This window comes from Lissotriton helveticus, chromosome 7 (genome assembly GCF_964261635.1).
Source record: "Lissotriton helveticus chromosome 7, aLisHel1.1, whole genome shotgun sequence".
NCBI lineage: Eukaryota > Metazoa > Chordata > Amphibia > Caudata > Salamandridae > Lissotriton > Lissotriton helveticus.
Genome location: NC_136068.1, coordinates 1,155,727,658 through 1,155,749,415, shown reverse-complemented (window position 1 = coordinate 1,155,749,415; position 21,758 = coordinate 1,155,727,658). Strand labels below are relative to the sequence as shown.

Genomic DNA, 21,758 nt, shown 5'->3' with positions numbered 1-21,758 from the left:
CCGGTCCTCGGAAGCTTGTTTCCGGTCCAGGGAAGACATGGCTTGGCAGTTCGGGCTGGACTGTTCCCATGAGGCACAGGGTCAGACTGATTTGCATATAGCCATGTCTGAACTGGGGTGGCAGAGTGGGCTAAAGAACGGTGATGGATTAAAGCCAGATCTTTTGACTAGGTGTGAGTGTTTGATTGATTCAGATGCTCCGTCCATCACCACCCCCTTTTGTACCGCTAATACAAACGATAGCAGAACCACTCTAAAATGTAAGGGTCATTTCTTGGAATCTGGCCGTGTTCCTGTATTTTAGAACACATTTGACTTGGTAATTTGTGCCTTCAATTGTGGGAAAACTCGTAAATGTTAGAACTCCACTCAGGAACTTCCAGCAAAAACCTTTGCACAAAATTCACAGCATGTGGAAAGGACTGGGTTATGCTACTTTCACTCAAGTGCTTGAAAAAGACAACCATATTCATGGACCCTCTGAATAGATCTCAGATTAGTGTCAACACACATGGGCTAAAAGTGCATTTTTCAGTTTTCCACTCATTGCCTTTGGCAGATTGTACCTCAATCTGATGCTGTGAATAACCGGGTACCATGTAGCGCTCAAAAGATTTTTATTGGTAAATTGCAAACTATGAAACGAGAAGGATTGGGTCCTAACCTTGGTTTTCAGCTGGACTCAAAAGTTTGATGAAGGTCAAAATGATCCAGCCCGCAGTCCAAAGTATCTATATTTGCCCCCAAAACTGGAAAATCATAATATACAGACATTCTCATTTTAGCCCTTAACTGTCTCAACAGACAACACATTGCTCAAGTATAAATGTCTTCGTTTTACAAATTACCTAATATCTGAGTCTATCTTATTGCTCAAAATAATGTAAAGTACAAGACACCATTTGCCCAGGATGACAATTTTGTAAAAATGAGATGCCCGGTGAGTCAATCACTATAGTCAGCAGCTTCGCCACTTGATAACATGTTCTCCTGCTTTGGAAATGATGCTGAAAAATAGACAATGACAGAAAATAGGTACCTGCATTGCAATCCAGGTTATGCTTTTCCTGCCTACAGTTAACATATGGCCTGTAGTGTAACCTTGTTGTTTCTTTTTTTCCAGTTTTCCCTCCCCTGCCCCGCTGTGCCTACTCCAGATTTATGTAATTATTTTTCTTTTTTTGCCCGATACCCAGCTTGCTTCCTTCCACTGTGGGTGGACCTCCTAAAATGCTTCCGTGCAAGAAGTAATCCATATTGCATGTGACAGCTGTGTAATTTGTAGGCTTGTGTGGAACTTGGCAAGGATTTCAACTGTTCCCTCCTGTGGCACCGCTGCGGTAATGCCGCCCCTTGGCTTCTGGTCGCTCTTGGAGTGGGTCTCTCTCTCCTAATCGTGAGTGTGGCTGACATGTTTACTGTTAAATCTGTGGTTAGCTGCTTGACCTTTAGTTTAGGATGGCCTAATGTTTGTCTACACTGCGCAGCAGCGGTGGCATCTCTAAAAGTGAATTGTAGAGGAGGCACACATCGGGCTACAGATAAAACTGGTAAGGACATCTTCAAAGATGTTCAAGTATGTGCAGTGCTTAATTTGTAAAAAAAAAATGAAGTGCCAGGACCCTTCTCAGAAGGCCACTGCAGCATGCCCCACCCATACTGTGCCAGAGCTGCCAATGGCAGTACCAACATAACACCTAACCATCATACTCCTACAAGTGTTACAAATCAGACTATTTGAGGGCACACACAGCTATAACAATGTCATGAGAGGCTCGTATTATTAATTTCCAATGTACTGACTTAATAAACAGGGTTGTTGTGCTCATCTGAAAATTAAAAGAAGACAATGCCACCATATGGTGGACTATCACTAGAGCCGGTGCTGACAATTAAGTGCCAGACCACCGGCACAAATTAAGCACGTCATCTAAATCTGGCAGAATGTGTAATCGGATGTGAGATATACAAGCCTATTAGATGTCAAAGGCACTGCACAGTAAAATGTTACAAATACACACTAACGCCGGTGAAATACCTCACATAATTAATCCATGTTGTTTGCCAGGGCAAGCCTTTAAGCAAATAAACAAACCAAAACAAATATATATATATATATATATATATATATATATATACACACACATACACACACACACACATATATCTATAACAAATGTTTAGATATGACTTTGTAAGTATGTGTGCATATATATCTATATATGTATATTTAGTTGTAGATATGTGCACACATACAAACAAAGTCAGACTTACCATTTTAATTAGACAACACTGATTTTCAATTAAAGATATCTGGACAAATAAACGTGTGTGGCAAGATTCGGCGACTGTTGTTTCCGTGTGGACTCCTGGCATATTCAGCAGCTGTGGCTTGAGGGCACAAAAGGGGGTGGGCAGAGCAAAAAGAGCTAGGGCACGGGCCCCATCTGCCACCTTCTAGGGCACCACTGTGGCAGCAGCAGGAAAATGAACATGCAAGACAGTCAGACACTCTTCATGGAGAAATAGGAGCGCAATTATCATACCTCGCCTCCAGCAGCACAAGGCTGAGGAAAAAAACTTCATGAAGTTGATATCAATGACATATTTTGATTCTGTTAGTAAGGTTTTTTTGGAGCTATGTTACTGACAGTTGCAGACTGACGGTGGACTATGAAGCAAACATTATAAATATCTGCAGTTTCACTAAATTGTTTGATTGTCAATTACACACAGATATCTGTCAGCGAGAAAAATTCCTGACCTTCCCGATTGCCTGCAGATTATTTTGTTCACTGTGTGATCTTGAGCAGAACACTCGTGAACACACAAAAAACACATGCACCCAGTGTATAGCTACTGAAGGTAGCCCAAGGCGGGGCAATCTTTTTTTTCTTCTTTTTCTGAGTTTTATATAGTGCGAACTTGACCCAAAGTTATCGGCATCAGACCGCTTTACATGAGCACTAGTTGCTCACACAAGGGACATTCATGTGTGTTAGACACTGGAAGATTATGTGATTTGCCCAGAATTACACGATGTTGAGCGTAATTGCTGAGTCTCGACCCCATTCGCCAGATTTTAGAACGACCGCCCTAGCCGTTAGGCTACATCCTCTCTTCAATTTCAACAAGAAATGCAGATAAATACAAACCAGTTGCTAGAAACACACATCAGTGCTAGGGATCATTTAAACAAGACTGGCCAATGACACTGTGGACCTGAGGGGACGGGAGAAGTTGAGGCACTTGTGCTGTGGGACATGGAGAGTATATTAAATATCCACGTTCAACAATGACTGTGGCTTGAGACAAAAGAAGAGGAAAATAAATTAAAGTGTGCAATTACAATGTTGTCCTTAGACTTCCCCTTTATTGGCAAAGTAGTGAAAAGAACCCTAGGCTCACTACAGTGGGAAGTAGGGCAGCTTTCACCTACTTCTGTGGGCAGCTGGAGATCCAATGAATAGATCAACCACCCTGACAACAGAAGTGTCTCACACATCTGGAATTGTGAACCTCTGGTTTTATTGAGTTACCGAGCTTGTGTGGATCCGTGAACACGCTCCACCAGCAGAGAGTCCCCGCCTCTGCGCTTATAAGAATGGCTCCCTCTTTTATGGCACTGTGAGAAGATCGATGCTGGAGAAAGAGGAGTTTGTCCACTGGCGGTTGTGACCTGCAATACAATGAAAGGAATGATTAGATCAGAGAGGAAAGTGATGTGGCCATGTGTCTAAATTATTAACTGTGAAAACAGAAGACCCAGGTTATGTTCACACATTCTCTGTTTCGTTAAAATGTGTGATGTTATTGAGCAAATCACTTTCTGCCCTGCTTAGTTTCCACAACTGAGGGATAATCATAAATGGTCTAAATGCACTTTTATTCTCTCACTCTCTCTACTTTTAAGTCTCAATATCATTTAAAGAATAACATTCACAGGAATTTAAAACCTATTGTAAGCAAAGGAGTTATAACTTCCCCTTAATGCATTGCTCAATACCTTACACATCACAGATGAGGTATGACCTTTCAGAGTAGGAGGTTTGGGGGGGCCAGATTGTCGGTCAACTATGCTGGCCCTGTGGCGGTAAGGTCATGATCGGTGAGCAGCAATTTAAGGTCCTTAGGGGGCGTCACCATTCTCGAATGGGGTCGCCCAGGGGGAGGGGCCAATGGTCTCTCCTAGAACTTCAGGGGCAGGATATCCGCTTGGTCGGAAAGATGCGAGGGAGGGAGTCACGCTTTCTTTGGGCTGTTAGCCACCCCGCACGTACACTATGATGTCATCAAACGACGCAGAGTGAAAGGGCCCTCCTTTCGGTTTAATGGAGTTCACGGAGCGTACGGGGTAACCAGGAGAGGAACGTACTCTCCCGATAACCGGGCCCTGTAGCGCATGCGCACTCATACGTGAGGGCGTAGCTGGATAATAAGGATCTGATACCAGTTAGTGAACTTGCCGTAGGCCCATAAATGATAGGATGCAAAATTCAGACGTAGGATGTTACATTTGGTTAGGAAACACGTTGTATTAGACATTTGTTAAGGTTAGCCCTTTCATACCTGTCTACATTGCTGTAAATCTAATGTCAGAATTTTGCATATTAATGCTTGTGTAAATAATGTTTTATTTCAACAATTTTTAATTTGTTTTCATATTTTAATAAATACGGCCGGGGGGCCGCGAGACCCCCTGCCTTCCAAAGAAAACTCCTCGCATGGCTGATTGCTTTAAGGGTTGATGTGGTGGTGCACAGAACAGGGGGGTAGTCGGTAGTCCCAGACCATAAGGAAAGGGGGGGCGCTCGGCCCCCACGCACGTATGGTGGGGCACTGGCTTCCCCTTCCCCCCGCATCATCGGTGGTGGGGCGTGCCCCCCCTTTTTTCGCCGCGTCTTGGTGACACGGCAGGGGTGCCCCACCACCGATTGGTGCCAGCTCACCGTTGACCCGGAAGCGATAGGATTGCTTCCGGGTCAAGGGGAGGGGCCAGTGGGAGGCGGGCCAGCGAGAGCCGGTCAGCCCCCAACCTAATAATCCGATAAAAGGCTGGGAGAGCGTGGGAGGCGCTCTCTTGCCCCCACGCGCTCCAGGCCCGCTCTGTACCCCAAGCTAGGGGCTGAATAATTTTCCCACCCACCAGCCCTTGAACCAGAATATTAATTTGTACATAGGTCGGTCTTACCATTAATCATACTATGTCATTGTAAATTGTTTGGTTTGCATTGGTTCTTTAGGCCTTTTTTCCCTTTTACAGGTGGTAGTATTGGAATTCGAACAATTTTTGTGTGCATTAAAGTGCGTGTGCTTGTTTTTCTCCTTAGGCCTTTTTCCCTTTCACAGGTGCCATATTTGTCGTATTTATTGTAATCCTTGGTCAGGCGGTAAGGTCATGATCGGTGAGCAGCAATTTAAGGTCCTTAGGGGGCGTCACCATTCTCGAATGGGGTCACCCAGGGGGAGGGGCCAATGGTCTCTCCTAGACCTTCAGGGGCAGGATATCCGCTTGGTCGGAAGGATGCGGGGGAGGGAGTCACGCTTTCTTTGGGCTGTTAGCCACCCCGCACGTACACTATGACGTCATCAAACGGCGCAGAGTGAAAGGGCCCTCCTTTCGGTTTAATGGAGTTCACGGAGCATACGGGGTAACCAGGAGAGGGACGTACTCTCCTGGTAACCGGGCCCTGTAGCGCATGCGCACTCATACGTGAGGGCGTAGCTGGATAATAAGGATCTGACATCGGTTAGCAACCTTGCCGTAGGCCCATAAATGATGCAAAATTCAGACGTAGGATGTTAGATTTGGTTAGGAAACACGCTGTATTAGACATTTGTTAAGGTTAGCCCTTTCATACCTGTCTACATTTCTGTAAATCTAATGTCAGAATTTGGCATATTAATGCTTGTGTAAATAATGTTTTATTTCAACAATTTTTAATTTGTTTTCCTATTTTAATAAATATGTCCGGGGGTCGCGAGAACCCCTGCCTTCCAAAGAAAACTCCTCGCATGGCTAATTGCTTTAAGGGTTGATGTGGTGGTGCACAGAACAGGGAGGGGGTAGTCGATAGTCCCAGACCATATGATACCACAACCAGTAACAATGACCTCACCTCACCTGACCAGAGTCTTCGTGGCTCAACCGTTTGGCGGCCCAGAAGGCTCTGTATCCAACACCACTTCTCCTATCTGGTTTTGGACAGGCCCTGTGCTCACCACTTCACCCACAGCTTACTGGGCTGAACATTGTTGTTCAACAGGCTCAGGGAGCATGTGTCGGACCTCCATCCGTGGCCTGAGGTCAGTGGCACGTCTTGCAGAGCCTTCTGAGCATGGCGCGTCTGCCACAGCCCATGCACTTAGCCCTCCGGGCTCGGCTCTCTGGCAGGCTCTGTTCTAAGGGCACCTTCGAAGGGTCTGCAGAGGCTGATCACTGGCTTAGGCCTCTGTACAGCTCTATGTCCGTAAAAGGTCACATATGGAAACATGTCTAGATTTGCACTGTAATTTAACAAAACTGGTGCTCGTGTAAAGCGCTCTGATACGCGATGTCTCGGGTCTAGTTTGCGCTACATAAAACTAAAAAAACAAAACAACAAAAAACATATGTGTAAATGAGTATGAAGGCTGATGTCGTTAATGATGATGTTTAGTAGTAATATGTAATGTCATTACTGATGTTATTTCTGATGTTATAGACATCTGGTATGAGGTTATGAACACCGCAGCAGGTCAAGTTATGATGTGGCGCCCCATCACTGATAGATATAAGTATTTTTTGAGTTTTCTGGATGACAACCATAAGGTTCCTTTAACTGTAGTTTTAATGTGAATGCCTATTTTTGTTTTTCATTCTTTTGCAATTTGCGTAAATTACAGTGAAGGCCGTCAGCGATTTCTTTGGCTGTATCATGATATAAGCGGCCCAGGCTCCCTTGTGCACAGCCATCGACATACTCACCCACCTCAGAGCGCAGAGAAAGGCCTTTGGCCACGCACTGCCAAGTGCTCATTTGTGCCAGAACCCACTGTGCTCAGCCTTCAGTCCTGCGCCACAGCCTTCAGGAGCGGGTGCAAAGGTGTGGTCATCAGCCATGGCCGGCACCTACTACCCCAACCTCTAAAGCCTTCTGCACGAGGCCCTTGCCTCTAGAGCACCTGCTGCAAATCTCTGGCATTACGCCTTGCACTCCTTGGCCCTCTAGCCTGCCTTATACAGGCTTTCACCTTGCGCAACAGGCTGTGGTAGAATGATGTGGACTTTAGTCATGCCCTGTACCCAGTACTCTGTCCTCAGTGCTATGTGGGTACTGTAGGAATTCACTTTATTTCAAATGTTGCAACTCCTTTGTGAACCACCACCATTGTAATGTGATGAGTATAAGCAGATGACTATGAGAATGTTGTGCACCTCTCCTCACTTCAATCATTTTCAGTTAATCATCTTATCTGATATTGGTGACACAGTGGCCATGGACCTCATGACACAAACGGAGATGGCGCTCGCTGCCCCCCAGCCCCTGCCGGATGGCAGGGCACAACAAGAATCGGCAAGGTAGCCAGTTGTGGCCTAACTCCGGGACAGAAGCTACACCCCCTGCGCAAAGAGAGGGCAAACCCAACCAAACGAAGCAACGACCCAGTAGGGCCAAGAGACAATGCAAGCCTGCAAATAACCTGTACAATGAACTGTCAGTCTAAACTGCTATTGTGCAATGATCATATGACTTACACAAACGCAATGTATAATGAGATGCAAACAAGGCACGACACAAAGATGACAGCTCACGAATAATGATTTATGGCATAATGCACAAAAGTAGACAATATATATATATATATATACACACACGTGTATTCCTAATAAAACTGCGGCCAACAAATCACCACCACAAGACAAACATGTATGTTGGCTTATTTATGATAAGGAATGCAAGGATGGAGAGTTGGGAGTGGGCAAAGTGCTGGGATTATGTTCAACCGTTTTGCTGTAGAGCAGACAAACTCTCGATGCCCACTAAAGATTTTAGTGTCATCAAGTTAATCACACAGAGCATCCCAGAAAAAGCCTGGGGAGGGGATGTTAGTAAGAGTATTTATAGGAGAAATAGTTCCTAAAGCCAAGGGGTGCACGGAAGTCGAAGAGTGCTGATTTAATTTGGAAGGAATTTCGAAACCTTCCTGCTTGTCCATTTGTTTCCAGTTCCCGTTTTAAAATAGGCGGCTAAAGATAGGCCTTCTGCTGAAACATGGCATCTAAACGCCTCTTCACTACTTCCAGTAGGTTCTCTGCATGCGGAAAATATAGGTTGTTTATCCTGCTTCGCCAACACTGTTTCACAAACTGAGAAGCAGAGGACAGATCAGCGCAGCAACTAAACACTAGCCCGCCCACGTCACTCCAACTCGAGCTCTACGTCACACTCCTCTGAAGGAAAGCAAAGCAGAGCTGTGGTCAAGGACAAAACTATCAAAAGTGTAACAGGTGTAGTAGTGGCAAAAGGGGGCGCAAGGGCCTGACGTACCATCTGTGCCCAAATTATAGCATCAGCAGAAGTTGGCTATTTCCTTGATTCCCTTATGGCCCCATTTGCTACACCACTGGTCATGGCTGCCTGCGAACTGGCAGGGGGCTTACCAGCAGGCATGTGATGTGATGCTGAAAGACTACTAGAGCCCGGCAGAGCGGGTCATATGCGAGAGCCTCGGCTTCTACAGCCTTTCAGACGTTCACCTCCAGGCAATCTTTAGTTGTCTGTAAGCCTGTCAACCTTAGCTCGTTATCTTTGTAGATTGGGTCGCTTGCAGGCCAGCCCTCTAACTGTTCTACGCTATTGGGTGGTAGGTAGGTTGGGGCAAAATAGTATATTTAAACCTGTAGGTGGAAATCTGAAGGAAAAAATCTAGCTCAAACAGATTTTAAGTCTTTTTGAAAGAAACACATTTGCTTGACGCAAAATATATCAACACAAATAGTGTATCTGACGTGCCCATCTGGGTAGTAATGAAACTGTGTGGCAACAAGTACACATTCTGGATCAAAGAGTTTTTTTTAAAGCACTCATTTAATTTGATGATTTGATTTATTATTTGTAAAGCACAAACATTTGCCCGGAGGCGTCTTGGCGCTGCCCATGACTGCAAATACGACAATGAGCTACAGACTTCAAAAAGATAATTAGACAAATCCGAAGTAAAAAGCCAAGCCTTTAATCCCTTTCTTAAATTAAGATAAGGTAAATTAAGGTAGCCATTTTCAACTCCATAGTTAGACGGTCCCAATTTAAGGCGGAACAACGAGCCAGGCTTCTCTTTCCCCAGTTAGCCAGTATGTGGGAGGGAACACTCAGGTCTCGTGCCAGACTGGTATGGAGCATAGTATTCCAATGTTTCTTATAGGGAGCATTGTTTGACAAAACTGTGATAGCATATACCCTCATGTCAAGTATAGTTTTATGAAAAACAAACATCTGACGTGAATCGCAAACAGATTCTATTAGAAAGCGAAACAAGCATTGACAAAGCTAATAGGTTTTGTCTTGCCAATCTGGCACATTGGTATTTTTTAAATAATTTTATCGCAAGCTTATGCTACAAAAATAAAAAGAAGAAAAAATAAAAGATCCTGCTGCCTAAATATGGTGGCCACATACTTGCAATACAAAAGTTAAACTTAAAAATGATAAACAATGCATATATTTTAATAGAAAAGTTCAGCTGCTAATTAGCAGGCAGAAGCACTTAGAACAGGCATTGAAATCTGCTTTAGTGTTAATGTACACCACAGGAATATTAACAATTTTTAGAGATGCAAAGAGAATGTACTATTGGCCTTGTATATATATATATATATATATATATATAGTTTCAAAATAGAAAGATGACTAAACATATAAACAAAAATATAACGGAAAAAACATTCCTAGTGTAAATTATTGGTCCACCATCCCTGGCACTGAAGTGCACTTCTTTTTATGCAGATGTGCAAATGTGATCAGGCAAAATACCGCCGCTACTAGCCAAAGAAAGCAAGTCGCTGAAGTGGTCTGCCCCATGCTCTGTGGTGGGCAGAGGCAAAATGTCAATGAAAAAACTGATGGATGAATAGAAATTTATGTCAATAAGTCCTTACAATGACCATCATCCAGATGCTATTTTCAGTGTGACAGGCCTATCTGCCCTATGTAGAAAACCAGAGCACAGATTACAATTCTAATACTGTATCTTGGAAATGGGACCAGATAAAAAAATAATGAAACCGATATTTGGAATAGTTACTAAAGATGCAAGTCAATGGCTGAGTCAGAGTTTTAATAAATATTACGGAAATGTAATTTTTAGAAAGTTACCTTTTTCCTGTCTGTAGTTCCTATAGGTTAATTTGCATTGGCTCTCTAGCTTCTCCTAGCCAGTTGTTAGCTATGAATAGATGTGACATGCCTCCCAGGAGCAAACAGTAATCAGACCTAAACGGGCAGAGATGACACCTCTGAAAATGCAGGGTTGGGGCTGTGGACATTCTCTGACACTAAAGTGTCAAACTCTGCTTGAGTGTCAAAACCTGCTTGACAAGAATGTCCAATTCATGTCTGACACTTGAGGCACTCATGAAATGAGAGAGAAAAAGACAGCAAGACAATGTTTGTGGCTCCACTGTCTGGTTGCTGAAGAGCTCTGCTTTTGTCATACCAGACCTTGGTGTCTGGATTTATATTAGGGGTTGAGCGGACATTTCCGTTCCACCCAAGGAATGTGCGGAAATTTGCCCCTTCCGCAAAGAAGGCGAAAAAACGGTGCAAATTTCCACACACTCTGGGGCGGAATGGAAATGTCAGCCCACCGCTCGCCCGCCGCCCGCCCGCCTCCCGCCCGCCTCCCACCCGCAATAATAAAAAGATTAAAGCTGAAATAAGAGTTAAAACACTTACCTTATCACGGGGACATCTCTTCCTGTCTATCGCTCCTTCTTCTTTGAAACTACGCATGCACCGGAGCCTGCGCATTCCTGGCGAGGAATGAGCATGCGCAGGCTCCCGCACATGCGCAGTTTCAAAGAAGAAGGTGCGATAGACAGGAAGAGATGTCCCAGCGATAAGGTAAGTGTTTTAACTCCTATTTCAGCTTTAATCTTTTTATTATTGTGGGCGGGAGGCGGGTGGGCGGCGGGGGCGGGTGTCACTTAACGGAAATTTGCAGAGAGGCACGGAAATTGGTTCAATTTCCTTGCCTCTCCGCGAAAGTCCATTACGCGACTTCCGTCCACCCCTAATTTATATATAATTCTTGGGGCACACTTGAAAGGAGAGAGAACAGGATGCCAAGACAATTCTTGTATATCCACTGTCTGGCTGCTGGAGGACTCTGCTTTTGTCCTATCAGGCTTCCGTCTCTCGGTTTGTTGTGGGTACAGTACCTGCAGTAAACTAGATTTTAGTATTATATTTTGGAGGACCTTAGAATTACCTTAGTACACTCCACGCACCCCCCCTCCCCCACAGTCTTCATAGCCGAAGTTTAGGGTGGCGGCACACTTTCACCATCTTGAAAAGGCCCAGAGTGAATAGGGTTGCCCGAGGAACTTTTACCCCATTAGTTAGGGCATGCCCAGCAGTCCTTCCACACCACTAGCAAGTTCAAGGCATATATGTGGCACCTCCAAGCACCCACAGCAGAACACTTTCTGTACCTGCAGTAGATCAGAAAAAGACTGGACCTTGTATCTGTGACCTGGTAAGAGCCCTGAAGTACTGGGCCCGCTCCCTCTTATACTCAGGACAAAGAAGTGGACTCCAAGGATCATAAGGCTGAACTTCTGTTCAAGCTACATTGATACAATAAGTTACATTAGGTCTTTTCCTGGAAGTATCCAGTTGACCAGTGGCAACTGGACCTGGACTGGACCCTGCTGATAACCTATAAGTCTCTAAGTGCGTCCCCTGAGGACATGGGGGTATTTGAAAGTGTACTCCTGTGGTACATTGGGGCTTATAAGACTAAGTCAGACAGTAACATTTTTGATCAGGACAAACCAAATAGTTGTATTTAACCCGCGCTCCATCGCGGTCAGCCTCAAAGAACATCTAGATTGCAGTATACCGCGACCATTGATTATCATTGGTGCTCTGGGCTTTTTGACACTATTTCTACTTAAAACTTTAAACATCCATCTCTCTTGTTCCCCTTAATGGTTGTCATTTTAATGTCATTGGGTTTATTAAATTTCACTCTATTTTTCTAATTCAGTTTGGAATTTTTATTGGCTTTGCAATTGTATTACTTTTTTGGTACTTCATAGATACTTTACACATTGTCTTAAGTCAAACCTTTTGGCTCTGTTCCATAGCTACCAGGGAGTTGAGATCGGATTAATTTAGTGAGTTTGAGGTTCACCCTGACAAGAGTTATGATTATTTCTTGAAATGGGTAGTCACCCACTCTAAATAATAATACAGTTTCACATAGTATAACTTTATCCTGCCTTGATTCTTTTCTAAACAACAGATCTCAGACAATTCTGTGGGATAACCATATATCTAGTTGTCATCTTGCCTCTTTAACATCTACATCTTACCTCTCATTAAATTAATTAGATGGTCATGTATATGATATGTTTACAGGGACGATACCCAGCATATTTTTCACCAATCTAGTACCAGCATTCATAAAAAAAAGTTAATTGAACATCTCTGTAACATAAAAATTACATGGTAACCAATTGGCTAGAAATTACTTTGGGGAAACAGAGTTCTTAGTGGTGAATAGGACCCCTTCTGCCTGATCTCCAGCTTCACTGGCCTCTTCTCTAGGGGGTTTCCACAACCCAGGCTCCCCCTAAGAAGCATAGGTGTAAAGTTAAACTGTAATCTCAAAGTGGACATGCAGGTTTCTTCAATTGTTGCTTCCTGTTCTTTTTCCTATTGTAAACTAAACCCAATTCTTCATCTTCTATCACAGAGAAGCAGGAGAATAGCTATTTAGGCTTCTATTGGATCCAAAAGGGACTATTGCAATGTGTTATATTTTAGCCCATCCAACAGAACATCAGCATATTTCAGACTATTCAGAATCAAGCTGCTAGATCCCTAATTCTAGCTCCTCGTTTTACATCTACTAAACCTATTTTACAGAAACTCAATTGGCTTCCCATGCAGAATAGCATTGCTTTTAAATGCATCTGCTTGGTTCATAAATCCTTTTATGGGTCCTCACCCAACTTTATAAAGCTAACTTAGCTAAATATCTGCCATCTCGATCTCTCCACTCCTCGTCAGCTAACCATCTTGTTGACCCTCTGTTTACAAATCCACTTTGATGGAAAGTCTTTTTCAGTTCTTGCTCCTAAATTCTGGGATGATCTCCCAGAAGAGCTGAAGTCTATCCACTCCTATCTTCACCTTTGGAAGAAACTTGAGACTATACAAGGGGGGGCCAATAGGCCCCCACGCAAGCATGGCGGGGCCCGGCCCCTCCCACACCCCGTCCCTTTCGGGGCCGCTTGCCCCGCGCCCTCGCTCCGGAAGTACTGGTGTGCTTCCGGGGCGAGGGGGCGGGGTCGCGGCGGCGAAAGGGTTAAAAGCCTGGGGAGCGCGGGAAGCGGCCTCTTTGTGCCCGCGCTCCCAGGCTCGCTCCTCGCCCCACCGTGGGGCCGTGTAATTTTCTCCATTTTTCTTTCAGGCGGCGTGCTGATTTCACGTGGAGCGATGGAGGATCGGTGGATCCCGGTTGCGATGGAGGAATGGCCTGAGGCTGTGGGCGAGTCTCATATTTTCATGTCTCCGGTCCAAGATGAAGGAGCAGCGTCGTCATTGGGGAGCCGCACTTGAAGATAAAGGAGCATTTGGCCATGCCAAAGTTAAGTGCTTAATGTGTGCTGTCGGCAAAATGTTATTCCGTGGCCCCGGTGTGTTCGTGTGTGGCTTTCAAACATGTGTTGGGGCGCGCTGTTGGTTGGGGACTGGCTTGAGTTGGTTTGCGATGCTCGTGATTACCGAGCCAGCAGTTTTGTGTTCACTGCTCCGATTGCCCCGCACCATGTGATTCTGAGCGATTACTTGCTGAATCTTCCCGTCGGCGCCTAGAGACCCGTGCGGGTGATGGCTTGCATTGATTGATTTCCCACATAATCCCCTCATTAATGGGATTGTCGATGAAGCCCGGAAGACCTAATTGGACCCCTAACTCCCTGTCTAGCGTTTTTAATCCCCAAACCACTAGACTATGGCAAACTGCAGTGTGATTCCAGGGAAGGGTAGAAAAAAAAAAAAAAAAAACACGTTATTTTCTCTTGTTTCAGCCTGTTTTAACAAGTTTATTATTTTCTGCTCTGCCTTAGCGCCAGAGAAGAGTGGAATGAGAGGGTACGGGAGCTTTCACGTGCGCATAAACTGTATGATTTGTTTACTACGGTAAATTCATTAAATATATGTTGTCTGGGACATCTGGGTTATGGTCTGCTAAAGTTCGCTGTTATTGTCTACGCTCACAATTTTGAATGCCTTCATTTTCAAATTCCGAGAAAATCCTTCAAAATGACTTGGGTTGTGAGTCACAGTAAATTATAGCAAGATTGCTAAAATAGGCAGAAAAGCCAGCTGTGCTATTTTGTGGCTTTGCGCGTTTGGTATCTCTCGAGTGATACACAGGCACAGTAGAACAAGTTCCCTTAAAAATCAATTTTACAGAAAGTGTAGGCGTAATTTAAGTGACTTGCGTACTCTCCGAACTCCAGTTCTGGCTTGCATGGATTTCCCGTGTAACAGGGTTCGAGTCCTGGCACCGGCCCAAACATCCTGTGATTCTGAAAAAACTACTAATGTGGTTTATTTAACCCTGGGAGATTTGAAATGAAGGATAAAGACGTAATGTAACTGGTGATTGCCACGTCTTAATGGGAAATAATTCTGCCGGTAAAATAATTAACACACAATTTTAACAATACCATGCATCAGGAACGGCGCTGTGGCTTAGTTGGTAATGAAGCCCGAACAGTCCTCTGGTAGGTCACCTGGGGGATGTGAAATAAAAAGGAAAGATGTAATGTAACTGGTGCTATATAAGGCGCTCTGATTCAGGTTTCATGTTCAGCTATACGAACCGGGGATGCGGGTTTGAGCCTCGGTATCGACGCTAAACACCCTGTGAGTCATTGCAAAATCACTTTATCTCCTAAAATGAAGGTGTCTTTATGTAATGTAAGGCGCTCTGATTCAGGATGCATGTTCGCGCTATATTAAGCATTAGCTGCCAGGGTTTCAGGTTGCTATTTGTGACGTTTTAAACATTGTTCTTTCCGTTCTCACAGCAGCCCCCACCGCAGGCGGGGCTGGGCACGCAGAGCAGCCCTCGAAAATGTTGTAATGGGCGCTGCACACGGAAAAGAAAACATGGCTGCACATGGGTACACATTACTCTGGGGGCTCACTGGCGTGTGGGGGAGGGGGCCAGAGGGGGGGGGCTACCCCTCTGTAACGTTCCCCTTTTGGACTCGTGTATCTGTTTGGCATCGTATATAACTCCATGTACTCAAGTCCTTGGGTAAGGTAACTGGTTCTATGGTGAAGCGCGCTGACACCTTTGGATGAAGAACAGCGCTATAAAAAAAAAAACAAAAAAAAAAAAAACGCATAAATAGATATTAGTCACTCTGGAAACCGTCCCTGGGGTTAATGATGCCAGTCCGGATATTTTTTTTTTTTTTTTTTTTTGTGGCTCATAACACTGCGCTTATAATTGTTTAAAACTAAATTGTCTCTGCAAGGGCCCGGTGCGCCGCAAGGTTCATGTTTTTAATGGTGCAACAGGTGCAGTGACACAGGGGCCCAAAGTTCTGGAACTCCGCCAAGCACCTAATATTGCTTTATTTTACTACTGAACAGGCAGTTACGAGTACTGGTAGCTTGCAGAAAACAGGGCATGAGTTGAATGGTGCAGTAGGTGCAGTGGCGCCAAGTCAAAAGTTGTCAGAATTCCTCTAAACAGTTAAGGTTGCTAGTACATAGGTAGTGGTGTTCCTATAGGTTCGTACAAGTTAAAAAACAGTTTCTGTACTAAATACGAAAGTTAAATTAATCCGAAGAATGTGTTCATCCTGCTCTCTTGAGACGCGAGCGTAGCTACCCCTTTTTTGCAGACAACAGCGCATGAGTTGAAGGGTTCAGTGGCGCCAAATCAAAAGTTCGCAGAATTCCTCTAAACAGTTCATTTTGCTATTATACAGGTAGTGGTGGATAGCCAACGAAAGCTGAAGAAAAATGATAGGCTCAACTCCTTTCTGTATAAAGAGCCACAGTGGGATAATATTTGATGCTAGAAGTGACGTGATCAGTCCAGTTCAATTTCGAATGCCCAAAGTGGATGTATTAATGTTTACACGTTATATCAAGTAATGTTTGGCTCCAGTTTGGTGAAGTGTGGCTCAAATGGTTGGAGTGACAGACCCTGATGCAGAGGTCGAGCCCGGGACCAGGAGTCAATTCCCCGTCTTGGCGGGTGTGGGCTCAAGATACCAGCAACTGCCAGCCTCTGAGGTTCACGAATTTTCACTTACGTAGAATAGTGGGGCAGGAAAAGTACTATTCCACATCCTGTCACACCTGTTTACAATCAAGTAGGTCCAATGAATTGTTGACCAGGGTGACCACCTGATACTGGGGATAGAAATAAGGCAGTGGAATTTTTTAAGTAGGTTAGTGTGGGTAGGTATAGTACTATCCCACATCCTATCACACCTGTTTACAAGCAAGTTGGTTCAGTAAATAGTTGGCCAGGGTGCCACCTGCTACTGGGGATAGCAATAAGGCAGTGGGGCGTTTAGCGCATAAATTAATCAAAAGTGGGGTTCAGGGCCACTAATAATTGCCTGCTGAAATTGGAAGATCTTTATCTCTTGCTTTAAAGCAAGAATGTCCAATGTAGGCCCAGGAGGGCGGTATCCAGGACAGATTTACAGGATAATCAACACGCTTTAAAATGTGTGATATGGAGATGCACTGTATCTAGATGCATTCGATATGTTAATTATAATCTCAGAGATGCTGCCCATTGTATACCTACATTTCGGCAAGAACATCTTAGACTATCATTTTTCAGATTGGTTGAGTGCAAGGAGCATGAAAAGCTGCCCACATTGGGGTGAAATGCTGTGACAGTAGGATGACAATTACTGTGCCCTTGTTTTTCCTTGCTGACTCAGCGACAAGACAGTCGTGGTTGCTATTTGTTGGGTAAATAGACAATGTAACCATAAATTGCTGGGCGGGCACTGTAATATGATCCCTGTTTAACACCCTCCTTGCACTGACCCCGCCACCCCACAATATTTCTCCCTGGGTGCGGGAATTTTTTGTTGTTTCAGAACATCCTCGCTGTTCATAAAGTAATAGATCCTGGCTGGTTCAACAGGAGTGATCTTAGTAAACAATATTGTGGGTCCGCTTCACCTGGGTATCCGCCCCCAGACCAAGCTAATGTTACTTACAACGGTAACATGGCAGAATGGTCTACGTAATCGACAAATACTAGTTCAGGGTGACCGGTGGGCTTGCTGATTCAAGTTACACTTGCGTGCGTACTTGCCTAGGTGGTAGGCCTCGATTCGATGACAGGACAAAGCTATGAAATGTGTAGCGCAAGTTACCAGGCACAGTGCGACTTAAGCCTGGTTACAGTGGTAAAAAACCCGTTGGCGCCCCCGGACCAAGGTAGTGCTACTTACCAACGGTAACATGGTGAAGTGGCCATGTAAGGGATATATCTATCGGGAATATTGACAATACTAGTTATGGGTCACTTGTGTGCACTTGCGTGTCTATGTAACAGCATTTGGCACAAAATTCTTCCCCACCTGTTTTATTGCCTAAGTAAGTCAGCCGTACCAAATGTCAGCCAGGAAATTGCCATTCCATAGTATGCCTGTTAGTTTCAGGTAATTTTACCAGAGGACATATAGCACGCAAAGGACTCACTATAGTAGAGTCAGGCGCGAGGGGTTCTATACTTAGTATACATATATAGCATCAAGTTGTGGTTGGGTGGGTGCTAATCCTTTGCTTAAAGACTTGGATGCGGCATTGGCAAACAACTGTTCCTTTGAAACTGATAGCCTAATCATCCTTAAGGAGTCATGAGGGCGCTATGGTATTCACTGGGGACTCCATGCTTTGTGTCACTGAACTGCACACTGGGTAGTATTCGTTAATGAAGGCCATTTTTACAGGGCACTCTTCGTAACACTAATCCAGTCACGCTACAGGGGACGCAAACTGAGGCTATGCTTAACACTTAGTCGGAAGTGTGTATGAGTATGCATCTGACGCTAACAGTATCTCAAACTTAGCAAGTGATGGCAATGTAAGACTAGCACGTGTACAGCAGTTATCGCCAGAAACACTAATGGTTTGTGTTTATCTTTTCCATTTATGTATGGCCGGGTCCATGGTGGATATCTGGAGTGCTCCACATCACAACAGCGGCTACGGGTGGACAGCCCAAGGGATGCTTACGTCAGGTAGAGGATGACAAGCAACAACACAAGCGTGATGGGCGAGCGATCAAAAGACGCAGGAGGTGCCAGCACTGATTTGATTGTGTATGGTGTGTAAACCCTTGATTGGGCTGGTCGCAGTAATGTAGCAGGATGTTGCTTCACAAAAAATGGCAGTATTTGCCTTAACAGGAAATTGTATACCTACAGTAACGGCGCCTGTGCACGCAGGGCCACCAGTGTCAGCATGGTATATGCATAGAACAACAATTGGTAGTGACAACGGTAGAGATGGGACAGTACACAAGGGTGTGCATTCCTAGCCTCGGCAACCCCAGGAAGGATAGGCCTATACAACGCCTCATTTCCCCTGTTCAGGAAGTGGGGACTTCCATAGTAAAAGTAGTACCATACACTTAACACTTTCCAGAGCGTAGTGGCTAGGTGTGGATGGTTAGCAGACTGTACAGTATGCCAGTGGGAAGGGTAGAATGGTAGTACCAGGATACCCCCGGTCATAGCATCTGCAGGGAGCCTCGAGAGGCGTGCCCCCACACCCTCATTCATTTTAGGACATGGGGTAACGATGATAGGACCCAGACTGCACCATAGGGGGGGCTCAGTTTTCCCCAGGCTGCACGTAAAAGGGGGGGGGGGACGAGGCGAGTGCAAGGAGTCACTCGGTGAAGAATCACTCGATAAAGAGGATCAACACTTGGTTTGAGAAACTATTTCATACACATTAATCGCAGAATATCCCACAGGGGGTCATCTCGGGACCAAGTAGACTAACAGTCGGCCGATAATGAGGGGTTGACGTTTATTAGAGGCTCTACTCACAGGGTGGGGGGTCCAGTGGACAGAGTCGGGGATGCCCTAGGGATAGGGAACTAAATAGCAGGGGTAGAGGGTTTTTTGGATTAGGAAGTTATGACCTGTCAGTGTAGGCGGTTTGGGGGGGGGGGCCAGATAGTCGGTAAACTACCTGGCCTGTGGCGGTAAGGTCATTAATCGGTGAGCAGCATTTTAAGGTCCTTACGGGGGGGCGGACCCATTCACGAAAGGGGCCGCCCGCGGGAGGGGCCATTGGTCTCTCTCAGAACTTCAGGGGCAGGATATGATATCCCGTTTTAAAGGGTGCGGGGGAGGGAGTCTACGCTTTCCTCAGGCTGGTAGCCACCCCTCACAACACTATGACGTCACTAAGGTGCGCGAGTGTCTGGGCCCTCCTGTTATGGTTAAATGGAGTTCAGGGAGCGCACGTGGGTGTAACGTGCCCTGGGTTGCGCATGCGCATCTTCAACGTGAGAGCGCAGCTGTAAAAGGATCTGACACCGGTTGGCGACCTTGCCGTAGGACTTTATTAAAAATATTAGAATGCAGTTTAATTTTCAGGATGATTAGATTACGTTAGGAAACACGCTGTACTAGCTATTTGTTAAGGTTAGCCCATCATACCATGTCGAAACGGATGTCAATCTAATCTTCTGAAAAGTGTGCATTTTAATAATTGTCAGAAATGTTTATTTGATTAAAATTTTTGATTTATTTTTATATTTTAATAAATACGGCCAGGGGGGGGGCCCGTACCCCCCCTTGACTTCCAAAGACCCCCATGTGTCGACTGGTTGAGTTGGGTAATTCAGTCAGTGTTGTTAAGGGGGGAGGTGGCCGGCAGTCCAAGACCATGATACAAGGGGGGGCCAATAGGCCCCCACGCAAGCATGGCGGGCCCGGCCCCTCCCACACCCCGTCCCTTTCGGGGCCGCTTGCCCCGCGCCCTCGCCCCGGAAGTACTGGTGTGCTTCCGGGGCGAGGGGGCGGGGTCGCGGCGGCGAAAGGGTTAAAAGCCTGGGGAGCGCGGGAAGCGGCCTCTTTGTGCCCGCGCTCCCAGGCTCGCTCCTCGCCCCACCGTGGGGCCGTGTAATTTTCCCCACCCTCCATCAATTGTTAGCAGACCTTGGGGCCTGGCAAATGGTAAGAATCAGGTTTGTCAATGTGCCGGACTATAGGTTTAGGGGGTTTGATCCAGTAGGCCTTGAATTTCCCGTTTACTGGAAGGTAGAACAGATGTAAATATTTTGTGCAGTGCCGTGATATTTAACTAATTCTCTCCTTAGGCCTTTTTCCCGCTTACAGGAGTATCTGTATATGTATATGTTTTGTGCTTTGCTGTGTATTAACAATTTTCTCCTTAGGCCTTTTTCCTTTTAGAATAGCAATGTCGTATTTATTATGTGTGTCTGGCGGTAAGGTCATTAATCGGTGAGCAGCATTTTAAGGTCCTTACGGGGGGGCGGACCCATTCACGAAAGGGGCCGCCCGCGGGAGGGGCCATTGGTCTCTCTCAGAACTTCAGGGGCAGGATATGATATCCCGTTTTAAAGGGTGCGGGGGAGGGAGTCTACGCTTTCCTCAGGCTGGTAGCCACCCCTCACAACACTATGACGTCACTAAGGTGCGCGAGTGTCTGGGCCCTCCTGTTATGGTTAAATGGAGTTCAGGGAGCGCACGTGGGTGTAACGTGCCCTGGGTTGCGCATGCGCATCTTCAACGTGAGAGCGCAGCTGTAAAAGGATCTGACACCGGTTGGCGACCTTGCCGTAGGACTTTATTAAAAATATTAGAATGCAGTTTAATTTTCAGGATGATTAGATTACGTTAGGAAACACGCTGTACTAGCTATTTGTTAAGGTTAGCCCATCATACCATGTCGAAACGGATGTCAATCTAATCTTCTGAAAAGTGTGCATTTTAATAATTGTCAGAAATGTTTATTTGATTAAAATTTTTGATTTATTTTTATATTTTAATAAATTCCTGCGGGGGGGGGCCCGTACCCCCCCTTGACTTCCAAAGACCCCCATGTGTCGACTGGTTGAGTTGGGTAATTCAGTCAGTGTTGTTAAGGGGGGAGATGGCCGGCAGTCCAAGACCATGCTACTTTTTCTACACTAACTTAATTATTCTGGTCTGATATTTCTGGTCCGAGTTCAGGTCATTTTCATTCTGTGACAAGAGACTTCAGGGTGAAAGTGTACTAAATAAATGTATTCCATAACATAATCTGCCTGTCTCTTTAACACCTATCCGCCTCGCTCTTTTTATGTTGTTCTCTCCTGTTTCTCAGTAATGTCATCTATCCTAACTGTCACTCTCTCATCTCTGCTGCATTTCTCTCTCTCTTGCTCACACGCTCCCCTCTCACACACACGCACGCACGCACGCACACACACACTAGGCAGACTTCCATGAACTATTATTCTCTCCA

At 45.3% G+C, this 21,758-nt stretch overlaps 1 protein-coding gene across 1 annotated transcript in view; it reads right to left on the bottom strand.

Annotated features, from left to right (window-relative positions):
- LOC144769415 (cilia- and flagella-associated protein 337-like) overlaps nucleotides 1–21,758 on the bottom strand; it is an 817,111-nt gene that overhangs the window by 443,126 nt on the left and 352,227 nt on the right. The window contains exon 15 of the mRNA XM_078653507.1: nucleotides 3,540–3,679. Coding sequence (XP_078509633.1) covers nucleotides 3,540–3,679 — 140 coding nt within the window. The remainder of the gene's footprint in view (nucleotides 1–3,539; nucleotides 3,680–21,758) is intronic.